Raw genomic sequence first — 15,404 nt, 5'->3', positions numbered from 1 at the left:
GCAGGTAACATGCACACCACATAAATGCCACGTAATGACCATCACAAACAAGAGAAAGCACAGCCAACTAGGGTTGCAAAATTCTGGGAATTTTTAAAAGAGGAAACTTTCCATGGGAATTTTGAGTTTTTTTGCACACTGATGGTTTTTGTCTCTGACCCTTATATTATCTTTGTCGTCAAAATAGACATACTGTTCCATACAAATAAAAACAGGCTTTCAAAACTTTATTTAGGTTATAATTTTGAACTTTATTGAACCCCCACAAAAAAGACCCATCTAAAATAAAATAAAAAGAGCGTCAGCTTATTTAGCCTGTAATTTGTCCTTATTTTGTCCCTTTGAGTCTTCTACTCCTCATTGCTCCTCCTGATTCTCTGACTCTGACGTGTCCATTTCCTCCTCTGTGTCAGTGTCTAGCTGTGTGGTGGACACTTCTGTATCTGGCTCAATAAGTTGTAGGTTCGCCCGGATAGCCACCAGTTTCTCCACTCTCTTGTTAGTCAGCCTGTTGCGCACCTTTGTATGCGTATTCCCAAAAAGTGACCAGTTTCGTTCAGAGGCCGCTGATGAAGGTGGGATTTGGAGTATCACCGATGCAATAGGTGACAGGGCCTCAGATGCACAAAGTCCCTTCCACCAGGTATGTGCACTGATATGCTTGCATGATTCCCATATCCCATCCCCATTCCAAAGACCTTGCTTGGTAGAGAACTTTGCCAGACTTCCCAGAACTTTGCCCACATCCAGATTGAGATGGTGTGAGAGGGTAGAAATCACACTGTAAGCGCTGTTGATCTGTTCTCCAGAAAGTATTGGTCTCCCAACATGCTTTGGGTCCAGCATGTATGCTGCAGCATGAATCGGCTTGACACAAAATTCTTGACGCGTCTGTATGAATTGAACAATTGCCTTCTCCTCTGCTTTGAGCAGCAGGGATGTGGGTAGGGCAATGCTGATTTGTTCTTTTAAATCAGCAAAAAGCCTGAGAACATCTGACAAGACAGCGTCATCTCCTTCAATCTGAGCAATTGCAGATGCTACTGGTGAGAGTAGTTTAAGGCTGCTAACCACTCTCTCCCAAAACACATCATCCAGCAGTATTTTCTTGATGGTGGTTTCCATATCCCCAGACTGGGATATTGCCATTTCTTGCAGCGACTCCTTACCCTCCAGAAGGCTGTTGTACATTATGACAACACCACCCCATCTAGTGTTGTTGGGCAGCTTCAGTGTGGTGTTCTTGTTCTTTGTCATTTGCTTGGAGTTGTAGGTTGCTGCAACTACCTGTTTTCCCCTGACATACTTAACAACTTGCTTGGCTCTCTTGTACAGTGCTTCCATGGTTCTCAAACCCATGATGTCCTTGAGGAGCAGGTTAAGCCCATGAGCTGCGCACCCAATAGACGTAATATGAGGGTAGGCCTCCTCCACTTGAGCCCAAGCAGCCTTCATATTCGCAGCATTGTCAGTAACTACTGCAAAGACCTTTTGTGATCCAAGATTGTTGGATAAATGCTGCTGCATCTTTGTGGCATTCTTTACATATGGCTTTCTACAGTGTTTGCACATGTACACAGTCTTTCCATCTTTAATGCCTGGGGTAAAATGCTTCCACACATCCGACGGTAAACATGGCATTGTTCTATGCAGAGAAATAAAGGGCATTCATCTCTGTGTTGAACTGTGGTCGATCAGCACGATTGCAACAGGGTGAGTACATTTTTGCTGATGCTCCATGTGATGGAAGCATGACCTGTACACACACGACGCTACATCACCAATAGTGTATTATTTTGTATATTTTAAATTGAAGGACAACAGAGTTCAACAAGTAACTGGTTTATTTGGTATATAAAGTCTGATTTACTTACTGCATCATCACAACATCAGCAGAAAACAAAATGACTTCCCTCAGGACCCCTAACCTGGATCTTAAAAAAACTATAGCAGTCTTACAGATGCCTGCAGGCCAATCACAATTCGATATGCAAATATTACAAATAGAGGGAGCTAATCGCTCATCCACTCATCCAACCAATCAGGACACATTTGTTCACAGTCACACACAAAACTTGTAATTATTAAAACAAGCCAAGTAAGAAGATAAACATATATTGATTAAGAAATTCCTTAATAATTAAGATTCCATCTCTGTTAGTAATTTTAAGAGAGGACCTGTGGGGGAAAAAAAGAAATAAATACAAAAAAACAGTATTATGCTAGCATGTGCTTTTTTGGGCAAAATTCCCAAGCTAAACTTTCCGTGGAAAATTTCCGGAAATTTCCCGGAAACTTTCCACCCCTTTGCAACCCCCATGAGATTCAACGGCACCATCGGCGAGACCCCACCATCAACATCTTGGGGGGTCACCAGTGATTAGAAGCTAAACCAACCATATCAACACCGTGGCAACAGAGTAGGGCAGAGGCTGGATACTCTGACAAGTGGTCACCCCTTGAACCTTCAAAGCACATCCACCCTCTATACGCTTGAAGTCAGGAGTGTTATGGAATACTCACCACTCCCCAGGATAGTACAGCTGCAACAAAACAAGATGTTGAACACAATCCAAGACAGTCCCCCTACCAACTGGACTCCGCATGGAACTCCATCCACAACCAGCACACTGTAGCTACAGCATGTACAACCTACAAGATGCACTCTACAGGAACTCACTAAGGTTACTTCAACAGCACATCCCTCCCCTGTGGCCTCTACCCGAGAAGGACAAGAACAATTTTATGGGAACATCACCACCTCCAAGTCACACACCATCCCGACTTGGACAGACATAAATGACTGGAGTTTCCTACCTACCACCATTGTGGGAGCACCATCACCACAAGGACTGTAGCGGTACATCTTCTCAGAGCAATTAGGGACAGGCAATAAATGCAGCCTCACCCACATCCAGAACAAAAAGTGGTGTGTGAGAGGAAATGCATGCTGGCATCTGTAAAGATGGAGGATAAAGTAAAAAAAGAGAAGGGATTCCCTGGGTGTGGGATAATTAGGCTTACTATGGTCTGGAAGTATTGGCAAGGGGACCTGGGCGCAGGCAGGTGGGCAGAGGGATTGTTCTAAGGTGCAAGAGTACTGGTTATGGGTTTCTGGAAGGATTGGGGATAGGTTTTAGAGCTGTAAATTTTAGAGCCTGGCAGAGTGTTTTAGGCAGAATGGGAACTTGGTCACCCTTCCCCCAGATGTTTTAAATTCATTTTCAAACCTGTTCCCTGGACTGAGCTGGGAACTGGCTTTTAGTTGCTTAAAGAATGGATTGCAAATCTTTGAGGTGGGGGCAAGATATGCATAAAAACTAATGAGATGGCCACATAGAATCACACAGAACTGTGAGGACCCATACACAGAGTGAGACCCTCAAACACACAGAAAGCAAGATTCCCCATGCACACAAAAATACAAGCCTGTTCCCAAAGTGAGAAGCCCCTCCAATGTATCCTCCCAAAGCTTGTAAGCTTTAGCTCTTCAAAATTCCTGGGTATGAATCTATTGGTAAAAGCTGCTCTCCAAGTGATGGATTTTAGCCTTTTCCATACACACAGAAAGCAAGAATTCCCCATACAAGGAAAGGGAGACCCCAAAAACACAAAAGCAACACTGCACCACCATTTACAAGAGAGATTGTGGTCACATTTCTCTGTATAGGTTAACCAACCCCACAGTATAAACCAAGCAGTTTCAACAATTGGGAGTCAGTACATCCAAATGCTTAGCATAAATGAGGTCTGTCTGCTTGCTGATAGTGCTGTGTCCTGATGGTTTGCTCTGAATACCAGTGCATTTAAAATAGATCTTTGTATCATTATGTGCAGCCATTGAAGTCTGTTGTTTTGACATCCCTCACTAATAAAGCAGGTAACCACTCATCTCATCTCTCTGGACTAGAGGGGATTGTGTGCGAAATGTACTACAACAACAACTAGTATTTATATAGCGCTTTTAATGTTGTAAAATGTCCAAAAGCAATTCACAGGAGTGTTATGAAACACAATTTGACACTGAGCCACACAAGGAGATATCAGGGCAGAAAGCTTGGTCAAAGAGGTAGATTTTAAGGAGCGTCTTAAAGGAGGAAAGAAAGATAGAGAGGCAGAGAGGTTTAAGGAGGGAATTCCAGAGCTTAGGGCCTCAGCAGCTGAAGGCACGGGCGCCAATAGTGGAGCAATTAAAATCGGAGAAGTGCAAGAGGCCAGAATTGGAGGAGCGCAGATATCTTGGAGGATTGTAGAGTTGGAGGAGGTTACAGAGATAGGGAGGGGTGAAACCTTGGAGGGATCTGAAAACAAAGAGGAGAATTTTAAAATCGAGACCTTGTTTAACCGGGAGCCAATGTAAGTCAGCGAGCACAGGGGTGATGGGTGAACGGGATTTGGTGCGCGTTAGGAGGTAACAAAGGCATGGATGAGTGTTTCATACATGTCGCATCCTGCCACTTGCTGCCTGCGTCACACTTTTTGGTGTCTGCTGCAAACTGGATTATGCGAAATATCCAAGTCCCTTTTTAGTCATTTTCTTACATTGTGTCATATACTGGTAAACTTAGTTCTCCTGTGCTCCCAGCAGTGAACCATACTTGAAGAAAGCACAGGTTGGAGAATAATGCCACTATGTCATATAGCCTTATTTCTGATCAGCACTCCCACAGCATAGGAGCAATACATTTTCCTTATAATGCCATTACCATTATCTTTGTTTAATATAATGCCATTACCATTATTTTAAAAAGAACATACAGGGCTCTTTTACTTGAATGTATGCTTTATTTGATATAAATTTAAATGGTTTTAATTATGATTGAAGAAAAACTTTACATGATGCAGTGGGTGCTTTTACTGCTCAGTTCAATCAAGACTGATGGAGTGAAAGATTCTCACTTCTGCTTGCTGTAATGGACCTATCTGAAATGAGTTTGGGAATCTGCAACCCAGTTTTTAATGCACGAATCCAAAGGCAAACAGAATGTCACACCAGCACAATGGAGGGTGGTGTTGAGGTTGAGGAAGAGTAGAGTATGTTTTAAGCTGAATACCGTAAGAAAGCCAAGTGTACTCAATACTCAACAGATGCTTGAAATGACAAAGTGCTTTATTTCCTCATCACTAACATTAATGAGTACTAAAACCTTGGCAGTATTTGTTTAGTAACAACAAGTTTCCACACTTTGCCTATGTACAATCCCCATGTACTGTTAAGATCAGCACAGAAACACTACAACATTTTGGCAAGACAACGCAACACCAAAATTAGTTTGTCTACCATCTTCAGATTTCTACAATCCTAGATTTTAATAGCATACTTACAAATGCACAAATACATGCTGTACATTTCCTTACCTTAACCGATCCCCCAACCACTTCCAAAATCCTTCCTCTATACCAGAGTGTATCGGAACCCTTAATAATGCAGCCTTCTCTTTTGCTATAGCAATACGGTTTAAGAAATGGTAGAACTCTAAAACTGGTCTGGATAGCACTGGTCAACATGGTGAACTGCTCTTCTGTATTCAAAATATTAAAAATGTAACAATAGTTAGGAGCAGATATCAATTTGCAAGGTTTAAAAAAAGTGACAACAGCTTCATAAAATTATGAAGGGCCTAGAGTGGATAGGAAGGACCTGTTTCCCTTAGCAGAGTGGTCAATAACCAGGGGGCATATATTTAAAGTACAGGAAACTCTCGTTTAAACGGCACCTAAATAGCCAGAATTCTCTATTAACCGGCAAAATCATACTCCGAAAACACCACCTCAATAACCGGAAATGTTGCCGAGTCCGAGTCTCCCGCGGTGGCCAAGTTAGTCAGTGGGGGTAGTTCTCCAAACTGCCACTACTCGGCTTCTTGGCGCTGTCGGAAGTCCGAACACCTCAATACCCCTGTAACAGGAGTCTGACTCTCCCGCGCTGCCGGTAGTCTCTTCCGATCCGCCATTTTTCTGTGCATCTCCCGCGCTGCCGGTAGTCTCTTCCGATCCGCCATTTTTCTGTGCGTCTCCCGCGCTGCCAGTAGTCTCTTCCGATCTGCCATTTTTCTGTATGTCTCTCCACATTTATCGTGAATTATCTCCTCCATCTTGCATTATGGAATTCCCAAAAGTTGGTCCAAGCAAAGAGAGTGGTATTAACTTTAAAACAGAAAATCAAGATATGCCAATGGTAGATAACCCTCTCTGTCATCCGGAATTTTTAATCAACCGGCACCATCCCGGTCCCGTTGTTGCCAGTTACCAAAGAGTTTCCTGTAATTGGTAGAAGGATTAGAGTGGAGGAGAACTATTTTTCACCCAGAGGGTGGTGGGGGTCTGGAACTCAATGCCTGAAAGGGTGGTAGAGGCAAAAGCCCTCATCGTATTTAAAAAGTACTTGGATATGCACTTGAAGTGCCGTAACCTACAGGGCTACAGACCAAGAGCTGGAAAGTGGGATTAGGCTGGATAGCTCTTTTTGGGCCGGCACAGACACGATGCCAAATGGCCTCCTTCTGGGCTGTAAAGATGCTATTCTATACAACTGTGGCAAATACACAATAGAATATGGTAAACAAGGTTGATAGCCACCATGTCATCACTTCAAAGTGTCAACACAATGAAAATGAACAACATTTGCAACTCACTATCAATTCAATGCCTCGTTAAGAGCCTCAGATGCTTAGAATGCAGAAAAAATCAGTTAATTTTCACCTAACCATTTAAAAAAAAAAAAGTTTTATTGTCCATGTCAGTGCCTATTTGTAGCAAACTGATTAATGCACGACAACTTACATGACCACAAAATTTCTAGTTATTGATCCTGGTAACCTTTTACCTTGATTGTTACGCTTGGTTAACATCTTCATATTAGTCACTGTTAAGAGCGCTGTCCTTCAGTGGGCATGTTTAAACCTACACTTAGCAGTGGTCAGTTTCACACTGATTCTGGGACCAACAAGCCCACACGACAGGATCTCCAAAAACCTTGATCTAGTGCTTGGTGGAAGTCCCAGCACAAGCCTACATATTCCTGTGGTGTGCTCTTTTGGCTTCAGCATCGGATCACCTGCTGTCCTGACCCAGGAACTACTGAGGCTACAGAGGATGTCTTCAACCAAAAGGAAAAGAAGTCTTCAACAATGAACAGATGCAGGACAACCTGGCCATCAAGGGAGAAAAATCTGCAAGTAATGTGGCCCCAGTGTCTCAATGTTAATCCCTGCTGTATATTGGTGTTAGGAGCGTGGCCACTGACGCAGTTGGGCCAACATTGTAGATCACACCAGGACTGCAGTCTGTTAACTTAGAAATTCCATTACCAAGCAGAAATAATCTGAGGGGCTTCATACAAGCACTCCCTTGTCCAGATCCCAGACGTACACTGCATTGATGGACCAGTGCTGACTGATTGACACCCATAAGCTTGATATATGGTCACTACTTTAATCAGCAAAGATCAAAGGAGGGGTGGGGTGGGGGGCGGGGCAGCGGGAGGGGTCAAATCAAGTATTTATATAAAATTAAGTCGAGTCTACAAGGAATGCAGCAGACACGAGGATAAAAATATTGCTTCTGGGCACTGCATGGGTTTAAAATCATTAAAAATAAAACAAAATTATTATGAAGTATAGAACAAAACAGCAAATGGCAAAACCTGACAAAATTTATTGAAAAAACAAATGATAGCATCACTAAACACCAAAAGTATAAATCTTTTTCCTTAAGTGGAAGTATATAGATAAGTCCTCCTACATAACTGATGAAAGAAAAACTGAAGACAGAGTGAAACTGCAAGGCTGAGGTAAAATCACAAAGGAAGTGCAATTCTTCCTACTTATATGTGGAAGATTAAAGAAATCAAGAATTATGCTAAAAACTACCATAGATTTTACATTAATAGTTCATATAATTATCAATAGTTATTTTAGACAAGCATGAGTTAATATCTTCATTCACAACTTTGATGGTCTATAACTTACTCAATGATACTGGCATTCCATAGATGATTCCATCATCACCAACACCAGTTACTTCAACCTCGAAGATATTCACATTTGGTAGGACAGGTGATTTGTACGTTTTTTTGGATGACGAGCAATCTTCATGATTGGGTGCTGAATATTTAACAATTTCAGTTGCCTGGCCCGACTGTTGCCTGTCATTTTGCTTCCGATCAATCTGTACTGCTCTACCGTCTGGTGCAGTTGAACTTAAAGTGAACACAACTTATTGGTAAAATCTGATGGTCTAAAATCTATGTACAACTCAACAAAAAGTAAGGAATGCATTTCAAGCCAAATGACTATAGTTTCCACACATAAAGCATTGATAATTTCTAAACTCCTGCAGATAAAATAGTTAAATCCACTTACAAACAAATCTAAAATAAGCAAATCTTTATTTCGCAGCTCATTCTCAAAGCAGTGTTTTTTTTAAACTGACATTTTTCCAGTAAAAATACATTTGTTTTCTTATTTAACAGCAGCACTCTTCTGGTGAGCATATCATTCTCACGGTTATCTCCTATAAAATTATTTAAGTGTAATCCACATAATGTGGAATTGGCTAATTGAGTTAAAAAGTCAATTCATAAAAACTTACAAGTTTAAATAATTCAGATCACTGAAAAGTACAATAACCTAAATACTGGCAGTAGACAATGGGCTGGATATTCCGATCCCTATGGATGGGTTCGCGCTGTGTATCCGCTCGTAGGGACATCGGAAATGCCGGTTTCAGGCATGCACAGCGCATGCGCTGAAAACCGGTATTTCCGAGCTGTCAAGAATCCTCTTGACAGATCCTCCGGCTGCCCTGGAGAAGGGTCTCTGTGGGTGGATAGTTCCGCTTTTTGGAGACCTTCCGCCCGCAGAAAACCCTTACAATTCTTACACCTGGTAAAAGCAGGCGTAAGGCCTGCTTTTACCAGGATAAGAGTAGAAAAAAGTTTTTAAAAAATTTTCCCACTGATTTATCATTTAAAAATACGTTTAAAAAAGTTAAGTTTACTTTTAGCCCCGTAAAATACTTTAATTCTCAAAAAATTAAATTTTTGTTTAAAATACTTAATTTATTGTACAGGAAACTTTTTTTTATCCGGCACGGACGGGACCGACGTGGTGCCGGTTCATCAAAAATTCCGGATAACCGAACACTATAGTAAAAGATACGGAACAAACCCTGTTGCTTAGCAACAGCTTCAAAACAATGGCCACAAGTTGCAAGCGTCTCTGTAGCTTAGCAACAGCTTCAGCCACACCCTTGCACAGCAACACATGGAGGAAGGCAAGTAATAAAAGTTACCTGAACCTACTCCTGAATTTTGCCTTAACCGACATTTCCGGTTATTTAGGTGCCGGTTAAATCGAAAGTTTCCTGTAATTTCAGGTCATTTAAAAAATATGATTAAAAAAAAAATTTATTTAAAGTTTTACTATGTTTTTTCATTGATCTCCATTCATATATTTGACAGGTCTTCCTGTCAAATGTATGAAGGGAGATTCCCTTCTGTGATTGGCTCCCCATGGTCCACGTGACCCCAGGGACGCTGCAAACTACATGTGCCCCTGGGATACGTGGGCCCTGCGCACTTGGAGTTTGGTGAGGCCCAGCATCGGAAGTGTGCGCATCCCGGGAGCCCTGATCAGTCTGCGATCGGAAAATACAGGCCATTATTTAAGAATGTTGACTAATTCTTAACCTACCAATCATAGAATACATACTTCCATTGCCTTGAAAGAGATTACCTACCTGGTAGGAGCTTCATTCTTCAAATGATATGCATCCTCCTCAAACTATAGGAGTTTAGCTTAGCAGATTGTGGGGAAACCACATGCATGCAGAGAATGCACATGAAAATGTCATAATAGATATTGTGTCATGTGGTTTCTTATTTCTTTGTGATATAAAAGCCCCAGAACTTGCATCATTTTGACCAGAAGCTAAACTGAAATCAACTAACCATTTAAACTAACCACCTTCCCAAAACAATATCAGAGGGAAAGATGGGTAGGATCACAGAATATGCAGGATGCACATCAAAGAATGAAGATCTAGCAAGGATATAATTTATATCGCTTCCTCATTCCACATTCTCCAGAATCCATCAGAGCATATAAAAGTAGTAAAAAAAAAAAAAATCTAGAAAGAGGAAGAGGGCCCCAATCTAGGTGCCACTGCACCAGCTGTCAAGGCTGTTCTGCCCAAAAGCAGTGTGTATTGCAGTTAAATCTAGAGATAAATTAAGGACTGCTCTATGTGGCAGCCTTGCACATACAATTGATTGATACATGATCAGAGATCTCCAGGAACCAACTGTGGAATACAGGAAATGAATGGTTGATGCTGCCTATATTGTTCTGTGCAAGAAATTAACTTGGGCCTCTGCTAGCATCTATGTAGTGTAAACGATATTCCAGTTTTGAATTAAGTATTTCTTGATCTGAATAAAAGCTCAAACAAGACCTAAAGGCCTAGAAATTCAGTGGGCTGCGCCACACGTTAGCGCCTTAGGAGGGCGCTAAGTGGGTCGGAAGCCACTAAATTTAGCGGGACGCTAATGACGGTGCTAGCCGTTAGCGCTGCGCCGCTACCGATGACGTCATCGGTGTGCGCCGCGCCCCGCTCGCGATATTTCGTTGCGCTCCCTGCTTTAACGCCAGACGCTATTTGCGAACGGTTCAGGGGGCCTACCTGCGGCGGTAGAGGCGCTAATTAAAGGAGGTGCGGGGCAGCCATTTTCTTTGCTGGCCGCCTGCCAGCACCTCCGTGCTGCCGTCCCCGGCCTCCTGAGCCCCCCCCCCCACCGCGGAGTGCCAACTGCATTCCAAGAGCCCGGCACTTCTCCTCGGTGCCGGGCTCTTTTGCCGGCACTTGCGATCCTCGATTGCGCTGCACAAGGCCCCTCCCCTTTAAGACGTTGCGCTGCGATATTCAGCTGCAGCGCCCCAACAGGGATGCGGGGCGCCTCCAGTAGCGCCGCGCTTCCCTCTGGGGGGCACAAAGTGAATTTCCGGCGGGCGGCCACGACTACTTCTGGGGCGCTACTTTTGCCGCCCTGTCGAGGCTGGCACCCCAAACGGGGCGCTACTGAATTTCTAGGCCAAAGACTCTTAAAATACTAAATCAAGTATGGTTTACCTACAATAATGACTTCAGTACAGGAACTCTGAACCAAAACTAAATGCTAACAGTATAGTTTTCCAGTTTTGAAGAACTAAACAAAGTCCGTAACTGGGAATTAGTGAGTGTCTACCTGGGCAAAATTGCTAAACAGCTTTTGCATAAAATAAAACAACATGTGATTCTTAAGGATTCAAATGCAATTGAGTTGTGAAAAACAAATAGTTGCAAAATGAGCCTAAGTACGACTTGATTTTGAAACCAATGTCAAACCAACGTAGACTAGATGCAGGAAGGATGTTCCCGATGGCGGGGGAGTCCAGAACCAGGGGTCACAGTCTAAGGATAAGGGGTAAGCCATTTAGGACTGAGCTGAGGAGGAATTTCTTCACCCAGAATAACACAGCACAATAATTAAAATAGGAATCAGTCCACAAAATGGTTAATAAACCCTTTCTGGATCCTATTTAGAAACTGGTAAACAAGATGATCCGTTAAGGTAAGACTTGTCTCTTGGTAGGCCTTTCAGATGCAATGTTACACATGAACAATGCAAATCTCAGCCCACCAATGGAGTTCAGGTCTCCTTCCAGAACTAAGATTGCAGGAGAATAGCCTAGAATTTATCCAGTCCAAAGAGCTCTCAAGTCAGAACTGTTTATTTTCCATGATTAAAGATACAATAGCAGGAATACTGCATAGAATGCTAATAAGTGGATTCTCAGTACCTATTAATGCCTTCAAGTTCAATTCAATTCACACTTGGAACAAAGCCCTGTATCCTAATTAATTTCCAGATCAAATCAACCTGCCAAATCATGTGGACATGTCCCGTGACCTTCATTTTGAAACTTAGTAATGAAAGACCATTTCCATTTTAACTCTAGTTACTTCAAAATACTACTTTTTGTAAAAAGAGTTCTTTTCTCCACTTTTTAAATAAAAGTATCATCAGTAACATATTTAATACTTTTCCTTAAACCACTCTAGTCACAAGGGAACAAAATTGAAACTCATTTTTACAGTTAAAGAGGTTTTCTTCTCAAAGTAAACAAACACTACCCTTCATCATTTATATAAAATATAGAAGAAATAGTTACATTTTCCGAGGCAAGGCCAGGCCTTTCTTGATCAAATAGTTTGCTATGTTGACAAACTGTCCAATTTCATCCTTGGCATAGATATTCACTGGCAAAGGTGATTTGGAAGAGGTTTCCTGTAAATCAGTTTAAAAAAAAATTGAGTTTAAAAAGAGGTAATTTGAACTGTTGAAGTGCTAGTCATATCCATTGAAGCAACTTCATGGAGATCACTGGAAGTTATACAGATTGGCATCAAAGCTAGAAAACTTCAGTACTATCCACCCAGCAGTATTAGGCTAGTGTGCACGTTTCTCCAACATCAGGATCAAAAAGGATGGCGTTTGTTTTCTTACTGTCACAAATGATATCAGCTAATTCCCTGCTAAATCTGGAGACAGGAAGTCCCAATTCTCTGCAGGAAAAAAAAGGTTAAAGAATGACCTCCTTGTATATAGTTTAAAAAGAACACGGCATTACCTACAGCAGGGGTGTCCAATGCACAGGCCAAAATCAGCCCTGCGGAACTCCATTTGCTGATCCCACCCACCAGTAGAAGCAGCTGATCTATTGGTGAGTTTCTGGGAATTTTTTTTAAATCTCAGGCAGCGCTATGAGCTTCGTCAGAGTAGAGTACTGGATTGGCATGCAGCTCCCAACAGTACTGCTCTCCTCTTTCAGTCAGTACCTGTCTCAGGAATCCAAAATTCAATGTCTCAAGTGAACAAGGTGTGCAGCCCCACTGGGAATAGTAGCTCCATCTCAATCAAGTACACTTCTGCTGACAAACAGATCAACTATTCCCCCTCCCCCCCCCAAGAGGAGACCACTTTTCATAAATATCACTCACCTAACTCATCTGTGATTCTTACTGGGCGTGGGAGCAGAAGATAGCCCACCTTGGAGCAATTAATTGTCCCAAGCCCACAAAGGCTGAGCTGGAGATTGCTGCCACCCCTACCCTCTACAGTCAGCCAATCAACCCCCAGTATACAAAAATGTCACTGGCTTCCCTTTACATCGTGCCCCAGATACACGGGACACGTCTAGCCTGCTCACCCACCCGAGTCCCTTTGCTGCCCCCTTTCACTACCCATTAGGTACAGTCAAAGAGTAAGAAAGGAAGAGAAAAAAGGAAAATAGAAAAAAGGAAAATAAAAAAGTAGCGGGAAGTGAAGGTAGACAGAAGAAAGAAACACTAAAGTGAAGGCAGGGGGAAAAATGGGAAGAACACAAGAGTGCCTGACATGAAGGAGCGCGCAAGTTAGGGTGCATTTACAGTACAACTTTCAGGACAAAGCAATTTCTGTTATAATGTAAATGCATCATGACCTGCTCACTGGTTGCATCACAAGGATCCAGCCCATTTCTCCAAAAGGTTGGATATTTTTGACCTACAGGTAGAAAAAGTAAAAGTAAAAGTAACCCCCATCACATTTAACAGTCTATTGGTGCAATTTTCAATACTGCTTTAAGCACGTGAGAAACAAACTTTAAGGCACTTCACCTGTTTTACTGTCCTCAATAGGTTACTGATTAGCACAATTAATATGAAAAAAAGGTAGAAAGCAAAAGTGTTTTTGTACCCTCGTGAATGAGGTAAACAATTCTAAAATCCGCACGATTTGACCTTACAAACACTAGCCCTGACATTTACGGGGAGGAGGGGAGGGAGCGAGGGCACCAGTCAGTTGTCGGGAAACCTGAAAATGCCGGGAACAGGCAGGTCCTGCTGAATTTAACATTACGACATTATTAGGACTTTTTTTTTTTTTAAACTCCACCTCTCACCCAGCAGCCAGCCAGATTGAAGGCTGGCTGCCAGGTGGGAAAGCCTGCACTACAAGATGGCCCCCCTTCTGTTTTCTGCTACTTACTAGATTACATTGGTAACCCTCAAATATACTGCAATAGTCAATTGCAATATCTTGCAATATTGCAGCAAGGCTAACTGGACTCAATCACTTTTTTGTCCCCAATTTCTATTCAGTTGATTTATTTTAATGGGTGAATTCACTTTGCTGTTTACACCTCTTCTTGTACTGACCTGGTGGTCTGGAGTATACCCTAAGCCCTGTTTTAACTCCCCATCAGGCACAGGTGACATGTCTGGTGGTTGGCAAACTGTAACTAGTGGGGTGCTGCAGGGATCAGTGCTGGGGCCTCAACTATTTACAATCTATATTAATGACTTGGATGAAGGGACTGAGTGTAATGTAGCCAAATTTGCTGATGATACAAAGATAGGTGGGAAAGCAAATTGTGTGGAGGACGCAAAGAATCTCCAAAGGGATATTGATAGGCTAAGTGAGTGGGCAAAAATCTGGCAGATGGAGTTCAATGTGGGAAAATGCGAGGTTATCCACTCTGGTAGGAAACATGAGGTTATCCACTTTGGTAGGAAAAATAAAAAAGCAAATTATTTAAATGGGGAGAGATTACAAAATGCTGAGGTACAGATGGATCTGGGGGGTCCTTGTACATGAATCACAAAAAGTTAGCATGCAGGTACAGCAAGTAATTAGGAAGGCAAATGGAGTGTTGGTCTTTATTGCAAAGGGAATGGAGTATAAAAGTAGGGAAGTCCTGTTACAACTGTACAGGGCGTTGGTAAGACCACACCTGGAGTACTGCGTACAGTTTTGGTCTCCTTATTTAAGGAAGGATATACTTGCATTGGAGGCAGTTCAGAGAAGGTTCACGAGGTTGATTCCAGAGATGAAGGGGCTGTCTTATGAAGAAAGGTTGAGCAGGTTGGGCCTATACTCATTGGAGCCTAGAAGAATGAGAGGGGATCTTATTGAAACATAAGTTTCTGAAGGGGCTTGACAGGGTAGATGCAGAGAGGATGTTTCCTCTCTTGGGGGAATCTAGAACTAGGGGTCATAATTTCAGAATAAGGGGTCACCCATTTAAATCGGAAATGAGGAGGAATTTCTTCTCTCAGAGGGTCGTGAATCTTTGGAATTCTCTTCCCCAGAAAGCCGAGGAGGCTGGATCATTGAATATATTTAAGGTGGAGATAGACAGATTTTGAAAGGTAAAGGAGTCAAGGGTTATGGGGAGCGGGCAGGGAAGTGGAGTTGAGGCTAAGATCAGATCAGCCATATTCATATTGAATGGTGGAGCAGGCTCGAGGGGCCAAATGACCTACTTATGTTCTTATGTAAGCAGCTGCTGCCGACTACTCAAATGAAAGGTGCAAAAGCAATT

At 42.4% G+C, this 15,404-nt stretch overlaps 1 protein-coding gene across 1 annotated transcript in view; it reads right to left on the bottom strand.

The window, feature by feature from the left end:
- The window catches only part of rnf17 (ring finger protein 17), a 236,879-nt gene that overhangs the window by 15,677 nt on the left and 205,798 nt on the right, over nt 1-15,404 (bottom strand). Inside the window, exons 29-31 of the mRNA XM_085998300.1 lie at nt 12,213-12,328; nt 7,971-8,200; nt 5,359-5,522 (exon numbers count right to left, since the gene is read on the bottom strand). Coding sequence (XP_085854426.1) covers nt 5,359-5,522; nt 7,971-8,200; nt 12,213-12,328 — 510 coding nt within the window. The remainder of the gene's footprint in view (nt 1-5,358; nt 5,523-7,970; nt 8,201-12,212; nt 12,329-15,404) is intronic.

The sequence above is a fragment of the Somniosus microcephalus genome, chromosome 10 (genome assembly GCF_052327205.1).
Source record: "Somniosus microcephalus isolate GS21.2 chromosome 10, FLI_Smic_1.0, whole genome shotgun sequence".
In the NCBI taxonomy this organism is placed as follows: domain Eukaryota; kingdom Metazoa; phylum Chordata; class Chondrichthyes; order Squaliformes; family Somniosidae; genus Somniosus; species Somniosus microcephalus.
This window is presented reverse-complemented; position numbering and strand designations above follow the sequence as displayed.